At 39.6% G+C, this 27,949-nt stretch overlaps 1 protein-coding gene across 1 annotated transcript in view; it reads right to left on the bottom strand.

The window, feature by feature from the left end:
• The window catches only part of PTEN (phosphatase and tensin homolog), a 56,922-nt gene that overhangs the window by 19,320 nt on the left and 9,653 nt on the right, over positions 1 to 27,949 (bottom strand). Inside the window, exons 2-5 of the mRNA XM_063132926.1 lie at positions 22,050 to 22,134; positions 12,770 to 12,814; positions 1,573 to 1,616; positions 196 to 434 (exon numbers count right to left, since the gene is read on the bottom strand). Of these exons, the coding sequence (XP_062988996.1) occupies positions 196 to 434; positions 1,573 to 1,616; positions 12,770 to 12,814; positions 22,050 to 22,134 (413 nt within the window). The remainder of the gene's footprint in view (positions 1 to 195; positions 435 to 1,572; positions 1,617 to 12,769; positions 12,815 to 22,049; positions 22,135 to 27,949) is intronic.

Consider the following 27,949-nt stretch of genomic DNA (forward strand, 5'->3'; position numbering starts at 1 on the left):
AGAGGTTTCTGACCAGCTTGATGAAAGCTAGTAAAAAAACATTTTTAGGGATACTGTATATTCATGGTTTAAACATAATAAACAACTCCCCTCTGAAAAAAACAAAAAGCCAAAACAAAACAAAATTGAGATATTGTATGTGACTATTTTGCAAATAAATAAACTAGGCATGAGTCCAAAAAACAAGATTCTCACCTTTTTATCTCTGGTCCTTACTTCCCCATAGAAATCTAGGGCTTCTTGTGCCTTTTGAAATCTACCTCGATGTAACAAATATGCACAAATCATTACACCAGTTCGTCCCTTTCCAGCTTTACAGTGGATTGCTGCAACATGATTGCCATCTTCACTAAGCCATCGGTCAAGATCTTCACAAAAAGGTTTGATAAGCTCCAGCTGTGGTGGATTATGGTCTTCAAATGGATATTGTGCAACTATAAAACCGAAAGATTGCATTGATTAACCAAGAGTCATATTACTATGAAATCTAACATGTAATTATTAGATATTTAAAATTAGAGGTTTTAAAGAAATTATAACCAATAGCCTGGAACAGGCTTGAACAATCTGTGATCCACAACATCAAATATAGCCAACCAGCCATTTATGACTGGCCATGTATCTGAAAATCTCCTTGTTCTTGCAGTCTCAGACATGCAAGAAATAAAGTTTACTCAAGCCACTGCTGACCCACCATATATTATTAGTGGGTTGAGTACAGCTTGGTTTGTCACAGGTTGTATATGTCTGCTCTAGAAATATAATACATATTTCAGAATTAAATTAAGTTAAATTTCAGAATTTTAAAGTATTATAACAAAATTCAGAACTAGATATCTGTATGAAAAAGCACAACTGATATATTTTCAAATCCTAAAAGCCATCACTACAACATGAATCAATTTTATCTTACTCTCAAGTATAGGACTGTTCCCAACTAAACACAGAACTCTCAAATGGTATAGGGGGAAAGCAAACTACAATAAATAGAGGAAGTACATGGAATAGATAAGTTGATACGCTGAAAAGATAAATTCCATACCATTTCATTATTTACTGGCTGTAACCAACATAAAAATTGCTGAGTATAAAACTAATAAGGAATCCGTGGCTTATTATAACTTCTCTTAGGTTGCAATCCTATTGCATCCCTGGGTACCCATAAGCCTCTGAAGTCGGAGGCTTATGAGTATCCAATGTAGAGTGGGAGGCCCTGCGTTCTGTCCATCTAGCGAAGACTTCAGGAGGGGAAGGAAACAGCCTGGGGACAGCAAGGGATAGTTCAGATCCCTGCATCCCCAGTCTGCTCCCCTCCCTGCCCCCTTTCATGCCTTTACGAGATCAGGTTGAGAGTTTGTAGAAGCAGGAGACACAATTCTCTCTGCGTTGGCTGCAAGGAGTTCTGTTTCTTGGCTCTAAGGTCAGAGTGCTGTCTCTGGCCTCAGATTCAGGATTCTGAAATATCCCCAGACACTGTCTAGATACCACAGGATTGCTCTCAAGCACTTACAGTAATCTATTTTGTTTCTTGGTTTAGGAAAAATACAATCTAATGTAACAAAACAAACATACCTCTGCAGTTAAATTTGGCGGTGTCATAATGTCTTTCAGCGCATCTGAAAGAAAAGTTACAATACATTAAGTCCAAATATAACACCTACCAAGGAGACAAATTTACCATATTCAAATGCCTTTTAAAGTATATTATATCCCTAATGAGAGCATATACAAAGAACAATTCTGATAAACTTTATATTTAAATATCTAGGAGTTTCATGTTCTCCAAGCCATATAGATGAATGTAAATGTATTTGAAAATAGAATCTAGTGAGTCTTTCCCTACCTGGTGCCTTCAGCTTGTTAAACTCTCATCATCCCCAGCCAGTCTGGCTATTGATGGAGTTGTAGTCTAACACATGATGTGGGCACCAGGTTGGGGAAGGCTGATCTGAGATGATTAAATGGGACTTTTCTTAAGGAAGACTTAATGCATGTGTATATGGTGTACATAAGTTGACAGACAGTAATGGAAAAAACAGTACATAGTCAACTACAATAGTGTGCAGTAGATTTGGATTGGGAAGATCTGGGTTCATATTCCCCAATGTACCCTTGGGCTCACTGAATAACCTTGGGATCTGTCATCCCACAAACCGTATTCTATGAGGACAGGAAGGTAACCCCTATCTATACCACCCTGAGCTCCCCAGAGAAAGGGGATACGTAATAAAACACCTGGATTTAATTTTGAGAGGGATCTCCAAAAATTTAGTTCACTCCTATTGCAATGAATTCTGACTAAGCTTCACCACAGGGATTTTCAACTTTAATTAGCATTATAAACACTAAAGGTTTCTTTTTTTAAAAAATGGAGCAAGATTATTAGTATATTTATCAAATTTGAAATTACTTTTTTGTAACTACTTTACTGGTAAAAGAACTTTAGTAAGTTTTATATTAATGTTCTCAACTGGTTTGTGAACGAACAGCTATCATCCAGTTTGATGCACATCAGCAGATTAACTATCTGTAGGCTAGGGAAGCAAAGTTCAGGCATATAAAACATATAATTTGATGAGAGGCAACTACATTAAGAAACAGAGTGGATAAAAATCAATGATTTTTTTTTTAAATAAAAAAAATCTGATTTTTTAAAAATTTAAATCGATTTTATTTAAACTGGGTTTTTTTTTTAATAAAATGCTTTTTGAGGAAAAATCTATCTAAAGATAGTTTTCTATTTAAGATACATTATAGTCCAAAGGTTATTCATCATGAAATAAGGATTAGTTTTTAGTTATGTAGCATGAGGCTGTTTAAATTTTTTGGTAAATGAATTCCATTAATCCATTCACAATGTCATGCTCTTCCAGATGTTTCTGTAAGATTATTGGGCAATTTTTCTATCTAGAAATTATCACACATGCTTGGTTTTACAGTTCTCAAAACTGTGAATTTGTGTCTGCAAAGATCACAATCCCATAGTTCCTTTGTAAATCTATGTACACAGAATCAACCCCTTACTTCTTAAGTGCTAAGTTTCAAAAAATTCAATGAATAGAGTGCACTTTTGGGGGGGGGGAGTCACATGATTAAATCGAGTCTTTCTGAGTAGTGATTTAAATCAAATTGATTTAAATCAAATCCACCCTGCTCATAGGGGAGATGCTCCAGTCCCTTGATCATTTTAGCTGCCCTTTTCTAGCTCTAAAATATCTTTTTTTAGGTGTGGTGACCAAAACTGCACACAGTATTCTAAGTGTGGTCGCACCATAGATTTCTATAAAGGCAGTATGATACCGGCAGATTAATTCTCAATTCCTTTTCTAATAATGCCTAACATTGATTTTGCCTTCTTTACATAAGTTACATACTTTTCATAGAGCTGTCCACCACAACTCCAAGTTCTTTTTCTTAGTCAGTAACTACCAGCTCAGATCCCACCAGGTTATACCTGAAGTTGGGATTTTTTTTGTCCCAATGTGCATCACTTTAACCTTGCTTACATTGAACTACATCTGCCATTTGGATGCCCACTCTCCCAGTTTGGAGAAATCCTTTTGGAGCTCCTGACAATCTTCTTTTGTTTTAAATAATTTGGTGTCATCGGCAAATTTGTTCATTTCACTGCTCACTCCTAATTCTATATCACATATGAACAAGTTGAAAAGCACTAGTCCCAATACAGATCCCTGTGGGACCCTACTATTTACTTCCCTCCATTAGAAGAATTTACCAACGTGATCCTTTTTCAAGCCAGTGCAGACTTGTTCATTAGGGATCAGGGGAAAACCATATGATAAAGTGTACACACCTATCTATGAAAATAATTTCCTCTTCCTGCATGAATTATAACACAAGAAACATCCAATCTGGATGAACCCTGTGACAAAAAATGTAGTAACAGACTGACAGAATTCAGAACTGTCAACGATGTCACGCTTACTCCGGTCAAGGAAGCTCGTAGTCTTGGCTTTATATTTGACTCCTCGCTCTCCTTTACTCCTCACATCGAGGCAGTAGCTAAATCCTGTCGTTTCTTCCTGTATAATATTGCCAGGATTCGACCATTTTTGTCTGTCTCTTCTGCCAAGACTCTCGTTCACGCACTGGTTATCTCTCAGTTGGACTACTGCAACCTTCTTCTCTCTGGCCTTCCTTCTTCTCACATCAGTCCGCTGGTCTCTGTCCACCACTCTGCCGCTAAGATCATCTTCTTGGCCCGCCGCTCTGACCATGTCACTCCACTTCTGAAATCTCTTCATTGGCTTCCAATTCACTCCAGAATCCAATATAAACTTCTCCTGCTGACCTTCGAAGCTCTTCACGGTCTAGCTCCTGCCTATCTCTCCTCTCTCATCTCACACTATCGCCCCACTCGTGCTCTCCGCTCCTCTGATGCCATGCTTCTCGCCTGCCCAAGGACCTCCACTTCCCTTACTCGGCTTCGTCCTTTTTCTTCTGCTGCCCCTTACGCCTGGAACGCTCTTCCAGAACACTTGAGAACTACAAACTCAATCACTGCTTTTAAAACTCAGCTAAAAACTTTTCTTTTCCCTATAGCCTTCAAATATTGAGTTTGTTCTGACTCTATACTGTTAGCTTCACCCTACCCGGTGCCTGTTTACACTTCCCTGTGCCTGTTTGCATTCTCCTTCCCTCTTTATTGTTTACTACAACTTATTAGATTGTAAGCCTATGTGGCAGGGTCTTGCTATTTACTGTGTTATCTGTACAGCACCATGTACATTGATGGTGCTATATAAATAATAATAATAATAATAATAATAATAATAATAATAATAATAATAAAGAATAACTAATATGATATACATCATTTATTTGTATCTCACCCAAAACAATTAACAGGAGGGACTGGACAGTAATTTGGACCAATTGTGTCTTATTGAAAATCTGCCACCATGGTAACAGGCCAATGCTCAGAACTTCTCCAAAATCAGCAGAATAGCACAGCTTCATTATAGAAATATATACTACTCTGACCTACCAGTTAGGCACAAGTTAATAAGACCAATCTTAATGAAGGCTTTCCATTTTCTCCAACATGATACATTCATTTATATGTCAATAGACAGAGAGAAGTTTGCAAATATTTAGCATATGTACTTTAAAAGGAAATTAATATTCTAATTTCCCTGTTCTATAGTAAATAAGCTTTTTTTAAAAATCACAGAGAAGGCTTCTAAACTATTTGTGTGAAGCCAGTTTATTTATATCAACTCCGCCAGATAGTCAACACAACAGATACACCAGATTAATACTGCAACTGTCAGGAAGCCAGCTATTGCAGAATGTAACATTTATTCTAAAAAAAATCATACTATATTTGAAATGGAGATTATATACACATTTATTAAATATGTGTGGTGTGTATGGTATCCTATATAAAAATTGCAATTCATTTTAAAGCCAATTAAATAAAAAGAAATGTTTTTCAGGTGATAATCCCTAGCGAGTATGTGAAAGAATACATGTATGTCACTGAAACACATATGTTTCAGTGTGAAATAGAAATGCAGGTTGCCTTACCTGTAACTGTAGTTCTTTGAGTGGTCATCAGTGCATTCACATATTATGGGCTCTGCGTCTGCATGGAGCCTTAATCTGGGAATCTTCCAAATGCTGAGAACGATTTTGGTGGGAACCTTGCCCACCCACTGTGTACTGTGCATGTCCGGGCAGGGTTCCTGCCTCTTCTTCAGTTCCAAAGACCGCCAAATGTGCCCTCGGGGCTAAAGAAGGAGACAACCCAACCTTGAGGATCGACACCGAAGCAGGGATGGTGGGTGGCTTGTGTGAATGCACAGATGACCACTCAAAGAACTACGGTTACAAGTAAGGCAACCTGCAATTCTTCTTCACGGTCTCTGTGCACCACACATTATGGGCAAATAACAAGCTCACTACCTGGAGGAGGAGGGTAGGTGTCATAATCTGTCATTGCAGTATCGACGACAGGACAGCTCGGCTGAACTGGCAATCCTGTCTGGCTCGAACATTGAATCTTTAGCAAGAGATGGAAGTGGACAATGTCATCAAGGTTGTTGCTCTACAGAGTTATGGCAAATAGATTCCCCTGTGGAAAGCTGTAGAGGTGGCTACACCTCGTGTCAAGTGTGCCTTGACTCCCAACGGTGAGTCAAGGTCTGATAGTTTGTAGGCGAGCTTGATCATTGTTATGACGCATGCAGAAAATCTCTGCACAGATATTGGAAGGCCTTTCTTATTGCCCCCGTAGTAGAGGAAAAGCCTTTGAGGGTTTTTAAATGGCTTGGTTCTGGCTTTGTAAAAGGCCAGGGCTCGTTGGACGTTGAGCATTTGAAGAGCGGATTCCAGTGGAGAAGAATGTCCTGGTTCATGTGGAAAGGGGAGATGACCTTAAGACAAAAAAAAGTGACGTCTGGTTGGAGGACAGCCTTGTCTCGATGGAAAACGAGATAAGGAAGATCGATATGGAGGGCGCATAGCTCAGAGGCCCATCTTGCTGAGGTGATAGTGACGAGGAAGAGACAGAAGTCACAAGTCTGCTGTGGCCAGCGGTTCAAAGGGTCTCAAAGTCAAGGCATTGAGGACTACCGAGAGGCTCCATGAAGATATAGGAATGCGCATCGAGGTGCTAAATTTTTTATTCGACAGAGTAATTGGCAGACCAGTGGATGAGTAAATACAGTGGAGTGTTGTACTGGCACATGATGAGCCAAACTAACTGCTAGATAAACGTGAAGCGAGGAGAACTTTAAGTCTTGTTTAAAGCGCCAGGCGAAGTATAAAGTGTTGGTTGTTACCTTTAAAGCCCTACATGGTTTGGGTCCAGGCTACCTGCGGAATTGCCTTCTCCCGTACAATCCACCCTGCACACTCAGGTCCTCTGGGAAGAATTTACTCCAGTCAACAAAAACAAGGCTGACAACTATTACCAAGAGGACCTTTTCTTCTGCCGCTCCCAGATTATGGAATGACCTGCAGGGAGAGATTTGTCAATTTAACAGTCTTCCAGATTTTAAGAAAGCTATAAAGACTGATCTCTTCTGGCAGGCCTACCCAGTTGAATTTTACGATGCCTTTTAATACTGTGCTGATTTTAATAATGTATTAGTTTTAAAATGTTTTAATCAATTATATGTGTTTTATGGCATTTGCATTTGTGTTGTAACCCGTCTCAATCCAGAGGGAGAGGAGGGTAACAATTATTATTATTGTTGTTGTTGTTGCTGTTTGAAGAGGGAATCGATGAAAGACTGGATCAATTCTATCGGTCCTGTGGTGGGAACGAAGTTGTGTATTTCAGCAAAGTGAATGAACTTCCTGAGCTTCACACCATAAGATCTGAGAGTAGCCGGTTTGCAGGCTGCCTGTAGGACTTCTAGAAGGTTGATGGCGTGGCTGGATTCTCCACACCGTAAGCTTGAGAGTGTGGATATCTGGGTGGAGAGTCCGACAGTAATCCATGGAGATTAGGTTCGGTGTTTGTGGCAGATGAAGTGAGCCGCCTCAGGCTAATTTGAATACTGCAGCAAACCAAGGCTGTCTCGGCCACCACAGAGCAATGAAGATGCAATTTGCTCTGTAGATGTGAATCTTTGTTACAACCTTGGGAAGGAGGGGAAATGGAGGGAATAGGTAAGAAAAACCTGAGCTCTGTGTCTGGAGAAAGGCGTCCCCTTGAGAGTTCTATCCTACACTGGCTCTTGAGCAAAATTCTTTGATCACGTTGGCCTCTGAGGCAAATAGGTCGATGTCTGGGAGGCCCCATAGGAGAAAGATCTGATCGAGTGCTATGGATGACATTTGGCACTCGTGTGACCTCCAGTCGGTCCTGCTGAGGGCGTCTGCGAGGGTATTGTCTTCTCCAGCCATATGGATCGTCCACCCATCGAGAGTTGTGAGGACAGACAAGGGAATCTGTAGGTAAGTACGAGCTTCCTTTTTGTTTTGAAAATGTCATATGAACCAGTTCTGTAAGGGTGTCATACAAAGTCTGGCCCATGGGATGACCGATATGGTGGCTGCCATGAGGCTAAGGAGTCTCTGTATCAAGAAAGCTGAAGTTGTGCGCTATTGAATGACTTGGCGTGGTTAGCTTTATGAGAGTGGCTGCTCTGTCTTTGGGAAGGTAGGCATTTCCCATTTTAGCGCCGAGGATAGCGCCTATGAACGAGATCATTTGTGTTGATAGCAGTCGTGATTTTTCTTTGTTTATGAGGAGGCCCAAGGAGATGAGGAGGTTGCAAGTTGTCAAGAGGCCTTTGTGATTTCCTGCAGAGACTGGGCGACTAAGAGCCAATCATCAATAGGGATATATCTCAACTTCGAGCATTCAAAGGTATGCACAAACTGGTGTGATGCATTTTGTAAATGCCCTCGGGGCTGTGGCCAAATCAAAGGGAAGGAACTTGAACTCGAACACTTCAGTGCCTATAGCGAAGAGGAGGTATCTTCTTTAAGATGGACAAATTGATATGTGGAAATAGGCATCTTTTAGGTCAATTGCTGTGAACCAGCACCCCTTTTTTAACATTGGTAGTATGGTCGTTAGGGTGACCATTCTAAGCTTTTTTGTGGTAATGAAATAGTTCAGATTTTTCAGGTCTAGAATAAGACGAATTCCTCCGTCTCTTTTCGGTACTGTGAAGTATCTCGAAAAGAAGCTGTGCGTCTTGCTGTAGTGAACTCTTTGAATTACTCCCTTGTTTATTACATTTATATACTGCCCCATAGCCAAAGCTCTCTGGGCGGTTTACAAAGGAGGAGCGAAGAGGTCTCTAGATGGAGAGCTTGCGACGGTGGGGTTACCTTTATGGTATTGAGGGGAACGAGAGCATTGAACTCAATCTTGTAGCTGAAAGAAATGGTGGACAGAACCCACTTGTTGGTGGTGATGGTTTTTCACATTTGAAGAAAGGGATGTAAAGGCTCCCCGAAGGGGGGGTCCTCAAAAAGGTTTCATCATGGAAGTTGCATCAAAGACGTTGTTTGGAGGAGTCGTTGGATGGCTTGGACTGGTGAGACTGGCCAGGAGTGGGACATTTTTGTTGATGGGAGGTTTGCAGGTAGCGAAAAGTATGGTATTGTCTCTGTCTGGGGAAGAATTGGATCGTTTGTCTATACCATTTGTGAATTGTATAAGTTTGTTGACTATGGAAGGGTTGAGATATTCTCGGCCTTTTGTATGGCATCCATGGCTTCGTCTGTTTTAGAGTTAAACAGAACTTCACCGTCATATGGTAGGTCTTTGATTCGAGACCTGGTTTCCAGTGTTAATCCAGCTGATCCCAGCCAGGCATGTTTGTGTAAGGAAACTGTTCCCATCATAGCTTTTGCTACACAATCAGTTTGATGACGAACAGTTTTAATCTGTTGCCTTGCCCATTTTAAGGCTTCAGTGTAAAAGATCTGAGCCACCTCATGCTGTTCATCTGGTAGGTGGTTGCATAAAGATGTTATTTTCGCCTGGTATTTGGCTACTTTTAAGCTGAGGGAGGTAAACGAGTAAACACGGCCAAGTAAATCTAGGCATCTGCCTTCTTTGTTGACCGGGGCTGAATGTAGCCTCTGAGTGTGGCCTTGGGAGGACTCAAGAATCACTACATTTCGGGTGTGTAAAAAGAAAGTTGGTATCTTTCTGCTGAACTCTGTAGAGTGATTGTAACCTCTTATAGGTGGGTGTCATGGAGGAGGGTGCTTTCCAGGATTGATGATCTATATGCAATATGGTTGGCAGGAATGGTATGAAGACTGAGGATGATGCTTTGGTGAAAAACACATCGAAGACAGGGTCTTGAATTTTCTCCGTTGGTTGGTGAATATCATTGTCAAGTGACTGCACCATTCTGAGGATTTACTCAGTAAAATGGGACATATTCTCAGAAGGGGAGGACCTGTTGGGAGCAGAGACAATGTTATTAGGCAACGGTAACAAAGGAGGTACCAAGGAGTATGAGATGAGTTGGAGAAGCAGTCGTCGAATGAGTGAGGCGATGTGTCACAAACAAGTCGACATTTGTTCTTCTGTGCCACCAGTGGAAGCTCAAATAGTTTCTCAAGCAGAGTCTGCGACGCTCAATGGTGTGGAGGCAATGGGGCCTTTGTAAGGTAGATAGATGATCTAGGTGGGACTGGTGGCGGGTCTGAAGACCTCACAGTTGGGGATCTTGAGGTTGGGGCCCTCAACATCGACGCCAATGGGGAACTATAGCAACATGATAGCATGGTTGCCTGTCTTGGTCTGGTATGGGGGATGTCATAGGTGGACTCCCACTCATCGTAATATCTCCGGGGTGGAAGGCCCAAATCTGCACATGAACAGTGGTGAGAACATGTGTTCTCTTGCATAGATCTGGCTGGAGTCCCAGGAACGGGGTTAATTTGACGATCCTGTAAAGGTGCGTTCTGAAATACCCCTTCTGACAATGAAGAGGGGTGATTCAGGATATGTTGAGATACAGGCCTTATCGGCGAGTCAAGTAGCAGGGGAGGCGGTGGTATAGTAGGCACAACACTTTGCATCTTGTCCCCATTTTTTCCCTTGTTCTTTTTGTGTGCCTCTGGTCCCAATCTATGCTCTCTGGCTCATTTCGCAATCTTTCTGGCAACAGTGATTGAGAGAGGGCAGCTCAGTATTGACTGTTTCACATGGCCCAAGGGGTGGGTCGGGGAGGTTGGCGTCAGTTGAGCCATAGGTGAGTTGAGGATTTTGCTGAGCCTGGGCCTCCTGAGGGGGTCAGATCGTAGACTGCCTGGAAGGCTTTTTGCCAGAGGATCGCTTTGATTCTATCAGCATGGGTTTTTTTCCACTTGTTTCAAGAAGTTTTGGCAGTGCTGGCAGCCTCTACTTCTCCCAGGGAAAGGAGGCAAAGGGAGTTTCTGTTGGTCAGAGGTAGTTTATTCCCGCATTTCACACACTTGCGAAATGGGTCCTTCAGTGCCTCAAATATCTGATGGAGCAATCAGAAGGACCGCTGGATCAAAGGTCAAACAAAGTAATTTTTTTATTTTATTTTATTTATTTGTAGGAAAGAAAAAAGGCAAAGAGAATAACTGGAGAAGGAAAAGAAAGGCAAACAGTTCTCAGCAATAAACAATAAATATACGCTCGCAAGACAGAGTGAAGATCCCTACGAGGTACCCACGACGGTGGTCAAAAGAGAATTGAAGGAGAGGCGGGAACACTGTCTGAACATGCACAGTACATGGTGGGTGGGCAGGGTTCCCACCGAAACCATTCTCAGCTTTTGGAAGATTCCCGGAGTGAGGCTTCATGCAGGTGCAGAGCCCATAATATGTGGTTCACAGAGACCACGAAGAAGAACCAAGAGTTAATGAAGGTGCCTTAACAACCTCAATGGCAGAGAACTGAGCACTGCAGAAATAGATGACTGGTTGTCAGCATATCATGCACATTTCTTCAAGTTGCTAACATTTATTAATGTACCAACAGTTTTCAATATCTTTGTTTTTTTCTTAATTTAAACAATGTACAGGAACTATATGCTGTTGCCTTTCATTTTTTTAAAATATTATAGTAACTTCAGCCTGTTCAAAGCATGGCAGTTCGACTGCTGAGCAAGACATGCTGACCAAGACACTACTGATGTTGAACGATCTTTATTGGGTCTCAGTATGCTTTTGTGCACAATCCAAGTTAATAATTTTGAGCCTAAACACCTTACATGGCTTGAGACTTGAAAGTTAATAAATTCAGTACTTGAGGGTCCACTACATCCCATATGAGCCAAAATTTAAGATTTTTAAACTACTCTACTACTTTTAAAAAATGATTCGTGGCTACTGATATTATTTGTCTGCTTTCTTTATCCGAATCTCTTGTTTTTTAATGTTGTTTAAATTCTTTTAGATTTCTCTTTTACCAAATTTCATTATAATTTTTTTTTACTGTAGACTGCTTTGGATATTTTAACATAAAAGCAGTATATATTTTAAATAAATACTCTATCAGCCCCAAGAAATGCTCATATAGGAGAACTATGTGTTCAATCCAAATGTTTCTTCCCTCTTTATCTGAGGAAGACTTATTTCATTGGAGAAAAAGAAACATAGGCCCAAACTCAATGTTGCCAAAGTTCTTGGTCTAGTAAATCACTACAATGTATTTCAATGATCATTTTTAGTATTTCAAAAGTTCCTGCAACATAACAATAAATTAAAAAAGCATCTGTACTTGCAAGATGCATTCAAAATTACTATTATGATTATGCAAGGAAAAAAACGGATTTGGAACATTAGTATTAACTATTTGGTTAATATGTACTCTGCTTTTACAATTATGTATATTTTAAAATTCTAACAATTATAGTGAAAACATTATTCAATGTATCGTTATTTCTCCTTCGTTTATCATAAGCTCTAGAATCCTGACATGAAATTGAGCTACAATCAGAAAAAATGTTTCCATAAAACATTTGCTTTTCATTTGTAATAAAACAATGCATAACGATTTTGCATCAATGTGAAGTTCTCATCAAATCAACAGAAAATGTCTGAATCATTTCACTTTATCAGAAGGTTGCAGACTCTTAAGATGGGCTTTCTGCCAATCCATTTAAAGAAAACCAAGTAACATTCATCTGTACCATAATACCACTCCTACAAAATCTAAACATGTGAACATTCAGACTTTTTGAATCTTTAACTCAGCAAAATATATTTGAAGTCTACCTTAATATAGAAAAAAACTTAATTACATATATGAGTCATATTTAAGGTTGGTACATATAAGAAGCATACTTACAGATTGTATATCTTGTAATGGTTTTTATGTTTTGAATCCAAAAACCTTAAAGAAAAACACATGTCAAACATATATTTGATACCATTGTTTTACATTGCTGTTTAATAAAATATATATGCATGCACTGCCACCTAAATTTTGATATCATGCAAATGTGGTCTTTTGTACTGCTGCTCTTTACTCACACAAGCTTTTCCTAAGAGCTACTGTCAGCAAGAGTGTCATATTGTAATAGTATATTTAAATTCTAAGAAGCATTTCTCTCATTAAACCTGAGTTTTAACACCTTCTAGCAGGTGTTATTCTAAGGTGGTCTTGTTGTTTTAACACCAATGATAATATTAAGAACTCTTAATATTGATGTTTAAATTTGAGATTTCATAAAATCAGTCTCAAATAAAAATAGAACCCCAATTCAGATGGGAAAACTAAACAGCACAGCTTTTAAATTCATCAAAGAATAAGTTAATATTTTATACATATTTACTCCGGTGAGTCCCAACTTAAATGAGTATTCCCAATTAAACTGTCAAAAATGTGGTTGAAGCAGCATATGGAATAATCAACTGCTAGATCTTGAAGACCAACTATGTAAAAATAGTGCTCTTGGTTCTATGCATACTTTCAGCTACATACAGTACCAAGAATTCACTATTTCCTTTTAACTAGTACTCTCAACAAGACAACAGTGAGAAAGCAAGCTAGGATTCAGCCCAAGCTGTAACAAACAAACACAGTTAATGGCACTTCCAACAGTTTAATCCCCCCCCCAAAAAAAAATTTACTGGGAAATAAATGTCACTGAAACCAATATCCTTGATAAAATTAGCATACATTTAGACAGATGCCTTTTTTTTCTTGCAGCAACATCAACTGACCATATGAATCAATACTTCTCAAATTCTAAACAAAATTGTTTAAGGGATACCAAACCTTAACATAGCTAGACTGAGTAAGATTTTAAAAGGCTGGGTTTGCACATCATGCAAGCCACCAATTCAGGATTTTAAATTGGCTTATGAACCCTGACTTGTTTGGAAGTAATTAATTATAGTCCTTGGTTCAGACATCAATTGAAGCTTCCTGATTTCTTTCCCTGTTTACACAAAGGAGGAATCTATCAGACCACATGCACCAGCACACAACTATGTACTAGGGGTGTGTAGAGCTGGTATTCTCCACCCCAAAATTTGAAGTGGAGCTTTGATAAGGCATTTCTCCAACCCAATTTCCAGAGCAGATCCCTCTCTCTACTCTACCGGATAGTTTGGTGAAAAACAGCTCCATTTTCGGGTAACCTCTACATTCTCATCAATGAGAATTAATAGAAATGCTCACAGCTCCCTCAGTTTTAAACTCATGAAAATTGGCACCGTGACAGCTTTGAAAGAGGGCTTTAGGCATGCCAAGTTTGGAGCAGATCCCCCCATGCAATGATTTATAGGGAATTTTTAAAATCCAAACACAAAATGTCCTCTCAGGCACCTCATGTGCCTTGATCTGTATGGCGATGGAGTGGGGGCTGTATCTTGACGATGGTGCTTCGACGCCACGAGCCCTCAAACCTCCGTGTTTGCACTCCTTTGCATTATCCCCACACTAAGGAGTGAGCGCAGGGGGTTGCAAGGGAGGAGGAGCTCTCCAGTCCTATAATATCAAAAGGGAGGCATTTATTCCTCCTGGGCACCTCTAGAAGCAGATTTCTCTTCCACCACCTCTCATCCTACCCCTTAAAATAGGCTCTGCCTCACACTCGCTGTGTATGTGTATATATAAGGAACAGTGAAGCTTTGCAGTTAAGGAAAAATGGTATTAAAAACAAATGGAGCATGTGTGGGCACTCCAGGAGAGCATGAGCCAGGAGGGCAGATCTCTCTTTGCCTCTCTGAAAAAAGCCCCAGTTCGCTGTCAGCGAGGAAAGACGGCACCTCTCCCCAAGCCTGCCTGGAAGTGGGGAGGGGAAACTCACATCCAAGATCACAGAAGCACCTTTCCTTTGCGCTGGGATGAAGGCGGCTCTGGCTGCCGCCTCATCCTCCTGCTGCAGCTGCACCTGGTCGGGCAGGATGCTGTTGTCACTCATTTTTCGGTTAAAGAACATAACAGACACACACAAACAGCTGGCTTGAGTGGACTTAAAAGAATATTTGAAGGAACAATTCAAAGTAAAGGCTTTTTAAAAGGATTTCTTAAGGTTTTTAGATGAGCCCACGCACACGCTGGGGGGGGAGAACAGATGAAACTAATGAAAAATAGGTCCCTCTCAGTCGTTTCTCTGCAACGCAACAGAAGAACTTGTAGACCTTTCTCTCTCTCCTAAATAAATTCAATATTATCTCACTTTACAACTAACATGCTATCTCACTTTCCTCTCTCTCTCTCTGACCAAAACAACGCCTCAAGACCGAGAACCACAGTGAGCGCACAGAATGAAGGATCGTGAGAAAAATGATTGGCGTTCCCTCCTCCAAACACTACGATTGGAGGAGAACAGAACACAGTCATGGACAGCGCTGTGGCAATTCCTAATTGGTTAGCCACAGATGTCGATATCGGTTATCAAAACTACCGCCCACCCCATCACCCCATGTTGCTTATTGAGAGGTTTTCAATTAGACACACCACACACACACACACAAAACAAACAAATAATTACAGAGACGTTAGAAGCACCAACTGGGCATGTCTCCGCTCTGAGATTGAGATTATTCGATGGGTTTAGAAATGGCCAATCTCTGCTCTGGAAGATTGAATGCTCCTGTTTCCGGAGCAGAGAGCACCCCCCTACTATGTACATCATAGTTTATGAAGCCACGATTTATAGCTTACCATGACATGTGAACATGGACACCGAGCTACATGAGTTTCAAGACAAGAATTTACCCACACTAATACCCAAGACTCCTTGCTGAAGGAAGACTTAGTGGTGCAATCCTATGCATGTCTAGCCAGAAAAAAACCATACAACTCCCAGCATTCCTCAGGCAGCCATGCTAGCTGGGGAATGATGGAAGTTGTAGGACTTTTTCTGGCTAAACATGCATAGGATTGCACCCTAAATATATTACTACAATCATTTTAGTTTTGGACTTACAGTAAGCCTCTCCATCAAATTCATTCAACAATGATTCTCATTCTAATCCAACTATTGAAGTTTAAAAGGTGGCAGCACTGTCTACACAAACAAGATTTTTCTTAGAAGAATTGACCACTGTGTGATTACTGCTGGCTAAATATAAAGAAGTACGTCAGTGCTTAGATTTAACCAGAAAATCAAACCTCAACCAAGAAAAACCTAGGGAATTGCAAAACCACCAACATGGCATTCAAGCTCAGGAAGCTACCATGATTTTATGCTCTCCTCTGTACATTTTATTCGTATTATCATAGCCTAACCACATTGGCCTACAGCATTTTATGTAATGGTTGATAAAAGAAGCAGGAACTAGTGAACAATATCTGAAGGTTTTGGTGAAAGGTTGAAGTTTTATTTTATGCATGCAGCCAACAGGAATCTAAATGCTTGTGACCAAATCAACATACTTTTAGATAATAAAAAGTTTTGCTATTACCCATAAATCCTGGGAAGACAGGAATACAAATAACTCCCCCACAGCACAGTAATTATACAACAGTATCCTTATTATAACAACATGCTCAACTACTGCAGAAACCATCATAGCTGAACAGTATGGCTCAGTTCAGAGAGCACGTTTCTCTACACAGAGGGAAAGCTCCACTCAATGGTTGAGTTTGTAGGGAGTACTCACCACACAATATGTTCTAACTCCACTGTTGTGTGACTATGGGCTCCCGTGGAGTTGAGTAAAAGGCAACTTGACATTTGATTGACAGTTCTTCCGCCCTCTCTCCTCCCCCAGTCCACCTGATGGTATCCCATCAGGCATTGCTGCAAAAAAACCCAGTCCCTGCAGCTCTCCTAGAGAAGCACTCTCTCCTTTCGCCACTCTTGTCAGAGAACTCTGTAACCAGCGGGAAAGGTCCATTCAACGCAACGGGAAACTCCACGGAGCCCTTCACACAACACACAAGTTGTGCAGGAACTCTCCTCTACACAGCATGGATATTCAGCATGGGGTGTTTTCTTAAAAAAACAACCAACTCCACAATGTGGTAGAGTTTTCCCTCCAGACAACACATTTCTCAACGGTGGTATAAAAACTCTACTGTGGAGTTCTAAAACCACTGTTGGGAAATGTGTTTTCTAAACTGAATTTATGACTATCAAGTTTTAGCTGAAGTCAAACTTTGGGTTTGGTAGCACTATAAATAATTTTAGAATCAGATACTACAGAGCTTATTTAGTTGGGTATAAAATAGGGGAATATAGGATCATCAAAATAGGCTGGTAGTCAGTAATCATGACAAAATACAGAAAGGACCACCAGGATTCTAACATCACTGATGACTTGATAATCTCTAGCCCACAGTATCCAGACATCCTAGAAGTCCATCAATTGCTGTGCTGTATGAGTGGGAAATATTACTTCCCAACAGCCTTCTTCACCAAAAAAAGCAGCCTTTTATAAGAGTCATAGGTTCAGTTTTAAAAGGTTGTGTTTGCATTTAGTTCACATATTTTAAATCAGGTTACTTTTAAAATAACTTTACATAAAAAACTGATAGTAAAAAATCCTATCAAATTGTTAAAACAAACTGTAAGAAAAGTGTACATAAACCAAGAACTAATCATATATGTATTAACATTCTCAACCTCTACCCCCAATCTTCTATTTGTCAGTTACTTCTTCATCTTTCCACTCTATTATCTGCTATATGCCTTTATGTCAACTAAAGTGATGTGTCGTACGCCTGAACAGGCTCCACCTATCTGTCAAGCATATTCTTACAAACCTATTCTCAAACCATTAATATTATATCAGTCTTTTCCTCTAACTTATCGTTTGTTTCCGATCCTTACACTTCGTTATCAAGCCTTATCCTGTCAGTCTTAGATTTTCAACACTCTGGGGCAAGAACCAAGCCGCTTCTATTTTCTATTCAGTATCAACACATTAATACTCCCATATGAGCTCTTATTTCAGGATTATACTATTTGCCTTCTATTTGTACCCTCAATCTTTAATACGCCAAATAATCACTACAACCAAACATGCTGTTATATAGATGTGGTAATACTTTCCTTCAGCTTTGCCTTTTAAAGGATATTTTGTAACCCTCTTTTTATCTTTGTGTTAGAAAGTTTTCTGCTATACAAATATAGCAGATTTGTGTTAGAAAGATTTCTGCTATACAAATATAGTCAGGGATGCTTTAGGGTGGATTCCTGCATTGAGCAGGGGGTTGGACTCGATGGCCTTGTAGGCCCCTTCCAACTCTGCTATTCAATGATTCTATGAAATGCAATTGCAGAATCAAAATAAATCTCCAAGACCTAAGTTACTACCCCAATCAACAGCTAAATTTGGTATATGCTAAAATACACTGTTTTCCTGTACAAAAGTATTTCGTAACTTTATATCAATATGCATGAACCACAATAAGGAATGTGCTCTTGTCCAAGCCCAGGTTATTCTGTGGTATGCAGAGATGACTCTGGCAGTTGGCACAATCAAGTCCAAGAACCCTCTCCCTCTGAACAAAGCCTGGCCATCTCCTTGGTATACACCTGACCTGAGGGCAATGAAGCAAGACAGCTAGAATGCAGGTGGGGGGGGGAATTCATGCCCAGTCTGACTGAACACAAGCTAGAGTTTACTATTGAGCCTACTCTGTGGTGCTGAAGGTGGCAAAGAGATTTCTTTTCCACCACCACTGCATTTTCTCAGTGTCACCCAGTGGAGCTTTTCTGAATGTTACATCTGGGCCAAGGGGAAGAATGGTAGAACCCTTGGTATGCTGTGATGAGTTTGCACAGCACCTTGGAGATAAAGTTGCTCAAATTCGTCACAAATTGGACACCACAATTAATGCAATTCTATTACTAGAGGGGGGCAAGAACTGCCTGGTCCAGTTTTATTGGATGAGTTTCAGTTATTGTATGCCGTTATTTTATCTGTACGCTGCCCTGAGATCCTAGTGATATAGGGCGGGATACAAATGTTTTAAATAAATAAAAAATAAATAAATATTGAGGCCTGAGGATATGGATAAAGTCCATGGCCAACTCCAATCAACCATCTGTGTGCTTGACCCTTGCCCATCATGGCTTATTACATCAATTAAAAAGGCTAGGTCCAGGAGATTGTAAATCCTTCCTTGAGCGAAGGATTTGTGCCAACCTCTTTAAAAGAGGCAGTAATTTGGCTGCTCCTGAAAAAGCGCAACTCTACCTGGATGATGTCAATAACTATAGCCTGGTAACCAATCACTGCTTGAGAGGGTAGTTGCAGGACAATTCCAGGCACTCTTGAGTGAAACTGATTACCTAGATCCATTTCAATCAGGCTTCAGAGCTGGCTTTGGGATGGAAACTGCCTTGGTCATCCTGTGGGATAACCTTTGCTGGGAGAGGGGAATGCAACTCTGTTGATTCTCTTGGAGACGTTTGATACCATCAACCATGGTATCCCCTTTTGGATAGGTCGCTTGGGCTGGGAGTTGAAGGCACTGTGCTGCTGCTCCTATTTGGATGGCTGATTCCAGAAGGCGGTGTTGTGAGATTATTGCTCTGTGTCTTGGCAGTTATACTATAGGGTTCCACAGAGCTCTATTCTATCCCCCATGCTGTTCAACATCTACATGAAACCGCTGGGGTAATTTATCTGGAGGTGTGGGCTGAAATGCCATCAAAATGCTGACATAAGATTCCATCAAGATGCTTGTATCTCTCCTTTTCATCAAATCCAGGTGAGTCAGTGCCTGGGCACAGTAATGGACTGGATCAGGGCCAATAAACTGAATGTCAATCCAGACAAGACAGAGCAGTTCTTCTGCACTGCCAAGTGATGTTCAACCTGTTCTGGAGGGGGTTACACTTTGTAGTTTGGGGGTACTCTTGGACTCAGAACTATTTGAGGTATAGGTGAATTCAGTGGCTGTGCACAGCCCTAGTTTGTACTTTACAAGGTAGTTTGCAGGTTTTACATTTCATATTTTATTTTATTTCTATGGTTTTAATTGTTGTGAACCACCGAGAGAGCTTCGAGTATCGAGCGGTATAGAAATGTTTCCAACTTTAAACCAAATACAATCTGCTAAAATTCTAAAGTCAGAGACCAAGATTTTAAGTCAAGTTATCAGATGATCTATTTAACAACATATCTATGGTCAACGCGTGCTGAGTGTTATATAGCCTTTAAGGGAAGTTGAGCATTCATCAAGCTAAGATTCAGAGTCCACTTCATCTACAAAGGGTTAATTAGAACCTTGCTTGGGACACGAAGCAGTTGCCCCAAGAAGAAAAGCTATTATCTTATCTCTCTCTTCCTGGTACCTGCAGCACATTTTTTGACCTAGGCTGAAAGAAGCCCAGCAGCCCTATCACAGCTGCTTCTCGCAGATCCTTAAAGGGATGACAGTTTTAATAGCTCTGTGGCACTCATTCTATCCCAAAGATGAATACTACAATAGCTAGGAAGAAAAACCAGGATCAGAGGGCAAGGTTGCCAAGATTTTAAAAAGCCATTTATAAGTCTGTTTTACTATGATTTTAATTTTTGTGAACTGCCCAGAGAGCTTCGGCTATTGGGCGGTATAGAAATGTAATAAATAAATAAATAAATAAATAAAGTCTGATCTAGAGAGCCACATTTCTAAATTGAATAGAACTTTGTTCAAATTTTTGAAATGTTAATGATACCTAATGTCTGGAGAAGATTTCGGTTTTCCAGATTAAGATCTGAAGATTCAAGAGAGTTTAAATAAGCAATTCAGGAATGTGTGCTGCTATATTAGTATTTTGAACAACTTTCAGCCCTGAAATAAGATACTTCTAGATCACCAGGCTCACACTTAGCACTCTTTATAGGACCATTAGTTGTAATACTTTGATTTGTAGATTAACTAGCTACATCTACAGTTACTTTTATAAAGCTGAAGTCAGCCTAAGAGTCATCTGTGGGATCAAGTGGTATGTTTGTTTTTAATGGGTGGGAGGGGATATTAATATTAAAACCATTTCTGTGTCCCCATCCTCTCTCCCCCCTTTCTTTTTTGATATATTTGTGTATTGAGTGTTAGCTGTTACCTTGGGCTGGGAGGAGCCCCTGCAGAAGGAAGTGAGGCAGGTGGCTACTAGGAGGGCTTTCTCTGCTGTGGCACCCTGGTTGTGGAACAAGCTCCCCAGAGAGGTTCGCTTGGCACCTACATTGTTTTCTTTCTGTCGCCAGCTGAAGACCTTTTTATTTTCTCAGTATTTTAACACCTAATTTAACTTAAATTTAAACTTTGCTGTTTTAATCTCATATTTTAACGTATATTAATTTTTGCTGTGTGGTTTTATTCTGGTTGTGCTTTTTATATTGTATTTTGTATGTGTGTTTTAAATTTGTTGGTTGTTTTTATGCTCTTCATGGTTTTAATTTTTGTCAACCAAGAGAGCTTCAGCTATTGGGCGGTATAAAAATGTAATAAAAAATGTAATAAATAAATAAATAAATGTGATAGAAAGAATGGGGGGTACACTTAATACCCAAAGTGTTATATGATGATGAAGACTATTAAAACTAGGAAGGTAAATGTTCTAGGAAGCAATCAAACCCATCACCTAATTTCCACCTTGCATTGTGGTTATTACTATCATCATGAATTCAGAGACACTAGGATACTTGCTGCACTGAAATAGGGTTGATGGTGAACTGCATGCATACATATACTGAAATATCAACACAGTACTACTATTTGCTAGATTAATTATAATATTGCTAAAATATTATCATATAGAAAAAGCAATGCCATTGTTAGTGGTCTTAAAACTAGAAAACCATATTTCAGAGATGGGGGCGGGGACACCACTACTATGTTGGAATGGATAGTTTACTAACCATTTGTGTAAAATAGGCTATAAGAAATGGAGAACCTTGTGAAAGGGAACACACTAAACATGAACTCTTTCCCTTTTGTATCTAAAAAAAAGCTTGTACTTGCACATTTACTCCCAGATGAAATTCAGGGCTCACTACTGTCCTGCTACAGAGTGCTTTTGCAGAACAGAACCCCATTTCTCTCTCTCTAACATTGTGCTCTTCCAATCTGTAATTTACCAATTGCAATCATCACTGAACCGAAAGGCTAAACAGACTGACGAACCGCACAAATATTAAGTTACTTAACAAGATGGACACACACACACACTTACCTTACAACGTCATCAATATTGTTTCTGTATACTCCTTCAAGTCGTTCTGCAGGAAAACCCATTGCAATTATATTTGGATAAATATCTGCATGTTCAAGTTAAGGGAAATATTTAGAGCATAACATTGTAAAAGAATATATACTATGTGAAATATTTCAAGTACCAGCTATACAAACTGGAGTTAAAAATTGCTCAGCCACTTTTACACAGACAAGAAGTTCTAGAATTCTATATAAATGATCAAGTATAACAATTAAGCTTGGTTTCCTAAAAATGGCCTATCATCCAATTAAACTGTCCAGACTGGAAAAGTAATAGAGCAATGGGGAACCTCCCGCACTGTGCCATGCCTGCCCACCCCTTGGGAAGGGCAAGAGCAACAGGGAGTTACTGCATTAGAATCTTAGAATTGTAGAGTTGGAAGGGGCCTGTAAGGCCATCGAGTCCAACCCCCTGTGCTGCAAGCTGATGAGAGGAATTCTTTCCTCACCACACAACACAGAAATAGTAAGTCCTGGACATGGAGAAACATTATGCTTTTGCCCCACATCTGGATCACTTGGATTCTGTACCACATTATGAGGAGGGAAGTCTCCATCTCATCTCACAACACAGGAGCCAAATGTAGCGTGTGTGGAGAAAATCTGGTGTGCACAAATGTGTGGCATACACCCTGCTCCCAAGAGTATGTTTGTCAGGAGCCAATTTGGTCCTCAGGCTGAAAAAGATTCTGCACCCCTGATTTAATAGAATACAAAAACATTATAAGCACATGTTAAAACAGACTAACTTTTTGAAGGCAAGAAATTTACCTTCTGAAAATATACGTAAAATAGTATTAACCCACTCAGACACTATCTCTTACCAGAGACAGGCAAAGCCCTAAAAAAGTTGTGCCATTAAAGAAGCGTGCAACAGTAACCTCAGACACTGAATGGGGAAGTCTGTTCCCATTCACATTATCCCGTTGGTAAATCTGCAGTGTGGATTAGTTTTGCAAAGTCTGCCTCCCTTACCAATGCCACTGCACCATAAAGGAGACCAGTACTGCAACTGTACATCTAAAATTTCAGAGACATAAGGATGGAATAGGATGAGCAGCAACATGATTTACTGGTGTTTAAGCCCGCGGCTCTTTTCTGAAAGTGGCCCCTTGCTGACCTTGCTGTAGTTACTGACCTTGGCTACAGCTGCATGTGAGAATACCATCCACACTTTGGCTGTTATTATAATTAGTACTATTAGATCTAACATTACAACAACCCCTCCCCAACACCAAACTCTCCCTTCCATGATAAGGACATTTGCCATCTAATTTTAAACAAATATGACTTCACTGCTAAAATAACATTGCATTTTTTACATTATCAGTAATACTGCGCCATCTTTTCAGAGTTTTCCTGTAGAGGAAGGTATATGATCACAATCTTAATAGGTAAAGACTTTGTGAAATTGTATTACAAAAAAAATGCTCTTCTTTAGTACATACAAAAATCCCCAAAATTAATTGGGTTCCAAGAGAAAGACTGACACAACTTTCCTTAAAAGTAAAATTAATTTGTCTTAGTGAGTCAGCATATAGCTAGATGAGTCAATGCCCTAGGACCAGGTTACTTGAAGGATTGCCTCTTCTCATATGTATATACTCAGACCATGGGATTATACTTAGAAATCCTTGTCCAGGTGCCCTGCCAAGTGAGATATGGTGGTCGGATACTGTGGAAAAGGGCTTTTTGGGTAGTGGCACCACAACTATGGAATGCTGGAATGTGACCCTCAACTGGTGCCAACACTGTAGTCTTTTCAGTGCTAAGTAAAGAATTTTATATCTTTCCCAAGCCTTTAACAAGATTAAATCTATAATATGTTTATTTGTTTGGTGGGTTTTTTTTATAATGAACATATTCTCTGCTACAGTAGTTGAAAGATTTTATAAGCCATATGAGTTGCTATTTGCCTGTGGTGAGTAGTCATTGCTCCCTGCTACATAGCAACTTATATCATATAGTAGTTCTTCTAGCTAGGGAAGATATAGCAGTGTCTGATATGTCAATTCTACCCCATATTCTGCTCTCGCTCTCTCCTGGCCACAAGTCAGAATGACTTAAAAGTCAAGCCATCATAGCAATGTGTTGCAATGAATGTCATGGCACCTGTCAATCTAGCTTCAAGATCCTGGTAAATGCCTTAGCAACAAGATGCCACCATGTTTATGGTGGAAGTAGAATAGTAGGCAGGAGGGTGAGGGATAAAAGAGCAGCAGCACACAATACTCTCTGTATAAGTATTTGCAAAGCTGCTCAAAATGTTTGTGAAGACTAAGGACCAAGTTAGACATTATTTCCATAATTCACAAATCAGGTCATCACTGATTCCCTATGAAGCAGGGAGAAGCCCCACACAGAAGTGGGACACGTGGAACTGAAATCTTACAGACTATCTATATGGATAGAAAGATACAAACACTCCCACCCATGCTGAGTTTCTGTCTCCTTTTCTTGCGCATGCATCCACACAGAGACTTTATAGGGCATCTGCAATGGCCAAGGTTAGCTCTTGCTGCTATCACATCTACAGTAGTTGCCCCTTGAAAACCTAATTAGCTGCTTTACAATACTTTTATTAACAAAAGGAGCATCACTTAATCAGTTACACAATAGTTTAACATAAAAGCAGGGTAAGAAAGCTAAGATGCAAGCGGTTTCCAGCAATTACTACTTTTCTGTAATGCACCGCAAGAAAGCAATTTAATCAAGGTTTGTTAATAAATAGAGTAGTTTCCAAATCAGTGTCTCCCTAGGTTGTACTTTTCCTATGAGAAAGTTACATTTGCAATAAGCAGAAGTCTATATGATAAACAACCAAATACTCAACACGTTGTAATTTATATAATTTCTAGGTACAAACTCATCTGTTATTTATGAATAAGCTTTTATCAATTTAAAAGGATCACATAGATGAAATAATGACTCTCAACACTCCTAAAAAAGATAAGATTAAGTTGATATTCACTTTATACTCAAGTGAATACCTTAACATTATTTTAGGCATGCTGTGTCAGGACATCTATAATACAAAGATGTTACAAGCTCTCTTTTGTGGAGTGGAAGAAGCTTTAGAGGAGTGGTAACATCATTATGAAGTGTCAGTTATTGGCAGTGAGCTCAATCATGCTATATGACTACCTTGTTTAGCCTCCTCCTTTCCTAAAATTTTAGAGCAAAGCTGGTGTGGGATAGCAATGAACAGACCAGAAGGAGGGAAGCATGACATCAGACAATGTAAACTCATCTTTCAGGAACAACAAGTTCTGACTGACCAGTTTAAATATGCAACTATTAATCTCCAGGAAGAAGTCGTATGTGCACACCCATAGTCACATGTCCTATGTTTTTTTTCCAGCACTTCACAACCCTGCGAAGAACTTTTTGAAAGTGGCCTCAGCCACTATATATCTTTACTTACAAACATGCCTGGCATTTAGAGGAGTGCATGTTGCATATCTCTGCCTTTAACAGCAAAATACAACTATGCTCTTGCTGGATGTGTCCCAAGTAGGGGATATCAGAACCTTGTTATTGTGTTAAAGCTGCACAGCACAGCACCTACAGGAGATACAATTTTACACTACATCCCTATGAACAGTTACTTGGAAGTAAATAAACTCAATGGGACTTAATTCTGAGAAAACATAATGTAGGATATATTATCAGCATGCTAGTGTCAGCACTGGACTTCTGGCTTGGGAAAGGTATGGAACAGCTTTTCCGCCTCAAAATAAAATAAAACAAGTATTTGAAGAACTTCTGCCCTCTCTAACACCAAACTATGCCTCCTTAGATCTCACAGTTTGATAAAAAATAGCCTATTTTCATCTACTTTTGCCACAAAATTTTAGCTGTAAGAAATATTTATATACAACCTTCATTATGAAGAGAGCTTCGGCTATTGGGGGGTATAAAAATGTAATAAATAAATAAATAAACTATAAAAGCATGGGATGTCCAAGTTTTCCCTTTGTCGCTTCCTTCCTGGCAGAATGGAAATGACCAGAAGAAAAAATTACCTAGGAACAGTGAATAGCAATACAGAGTAGGCAACTTCACGGGCGCTGGGGACCACATACCATCCCTGGGCTGCACTCCTGCTGAAGCAGGAGCTGCAGCTGTTTGGTGCTAACATTTGGCACCAACCTACAGCAGAGCCTTCAAAATGACAAATTTAGCTTGAAAACCACACCAGGGGGTGGGTGGGTATCCCATGTTTCCCACTCCTGGCATAAAGGAAGCATAAGGTTATTTAACAATGTACACAAAGTTATTTATAGAAGAAGAAACATTTGTTGGATATTTAACAACAAAATAAGAAAGGCAAAATGTGATAGATCATGTTAACTAAGGAACAAGTCAAAGAAAGTTTAGACAATGAAAGTATATTCAACTCTGAGGGGCCTGATGACATTCACCCAAGGATTCTATGGGAATTAGTAGATCTTAGAACCATAGCAATGAACTCATGGAAAACTGGCTTGGTCCCAAAAGACTGAAGATCAAAAATGCAGCATTAATCTTTTGGAGAAAAGGGAAGCAGAAGGAAATTACAGCTTGGCTCCTATGCTTTCAAAGAGGATAACCTATAAGAAAATGAATTGCTAACAGTCAGCATTATTTATAATAACTTATACCAGCCTCTACTATTTTTTTTTTAGTAATATGACTGCATTGGGAAGGAATACTTCTAATGATAAGCCTTGACTTTGCCAGGTCTTCTGGCCCATGTGTCCACGATGATCTTGAGAAAACAAGGAAAAAACATGGCAAAAGAAAAAATTGGTTGAAAAACTGGACAAACAGTCTAGCAAAATAGATCAATATCATCTGGAAAGAGGTATCCAGCAGTTCACTGTGGGGTTCCTTTCAATACCTTTATCAATGACTCAGCTAAAGAAGTTGACAAAATACTAATGAAATTCATGAGCGATTCAAACTAAAAGGATTCAAAATCTTTAGAGAATATGCTAAAATATGGTATTAGACAGGATTAGATGTAAAACAATGATACAAAGAAAAGGAAAGATGAAGGGGTGTGTGCACACGTACACACACAATGGACAGGATAAGAAAGAAAGGAGAAAAGGTAATTGGCTAAACAGCTGCACATGTAAGGAAAATTTAGGCATTATAGTGGAAAAAGTGAGTATGTTAAATTATGTAGTGGCAAAAAAGGGCCGAATGCCAATATAGACTTCATTATGAACAATACTATTTTAAAGATTCAAAATAATAATCAAACCACCCTCTGTTCAGAAATGCTGAAGATCAAATTTATGTTCAGTTATGGGCATCAGAACTCAAGAACATTGAAAGGATTTGCAACATAGTAAGAGCATCCCTGCTGGATTAAACAAAGGCCCATCTAGCCTAGCCTCTTCATTTCTAACACTGGTCTGGCAGATGTTTCCAGAAACCTTCATGCCCTGGTTGTACACTAATAGCCCTTTCCTGCTTTTAAATCTCCAGCTATTGGTATGCACAGAAATTTAATCTAGTTATCATGACTATTCAATATTGAACTGAATTTGTATAATATTGATCAAAGGATAGTTATATCTAGAAACCATTTCACAACAGAATATTCCATAATTTGGTTGTTTAGAAAAACCTGGTCGCTATGAGGGCATTGCTTACAGAGGTTATAGATTTTTCTTGAAGGTTTTTATGAAAAATATTGAAAGGAATCTGCCAGGTTGCTTCAGGATCTGGAATTCTGAGAAAATTCCATCAGCACAGTCAAAAAATAGCTGCCATGTGGGATGTGGCAAGTCACAACATGGCTTCTATGGGTGTGTGGCAAGTCACAAAATTTACTACAAAAACACCTATTTCACAGAAAGGCAAAGA

This window comes from Elgaria multicarinata, chromosome 8 (assembly GCF_023053635.1).
Source record: "Elgaria multicarinata webbii isolate HBS135686 ecotype San Diego chromosome 8, rElgMul1.1.pri, whole genome shotgun sequence".
Classification (NCBI taxonomy): Eukaryota; Metazoa; Chordata; class Lepidosauria; order Squamata; family Anguidae; genus Elgaria; species Elgaria multicarinata.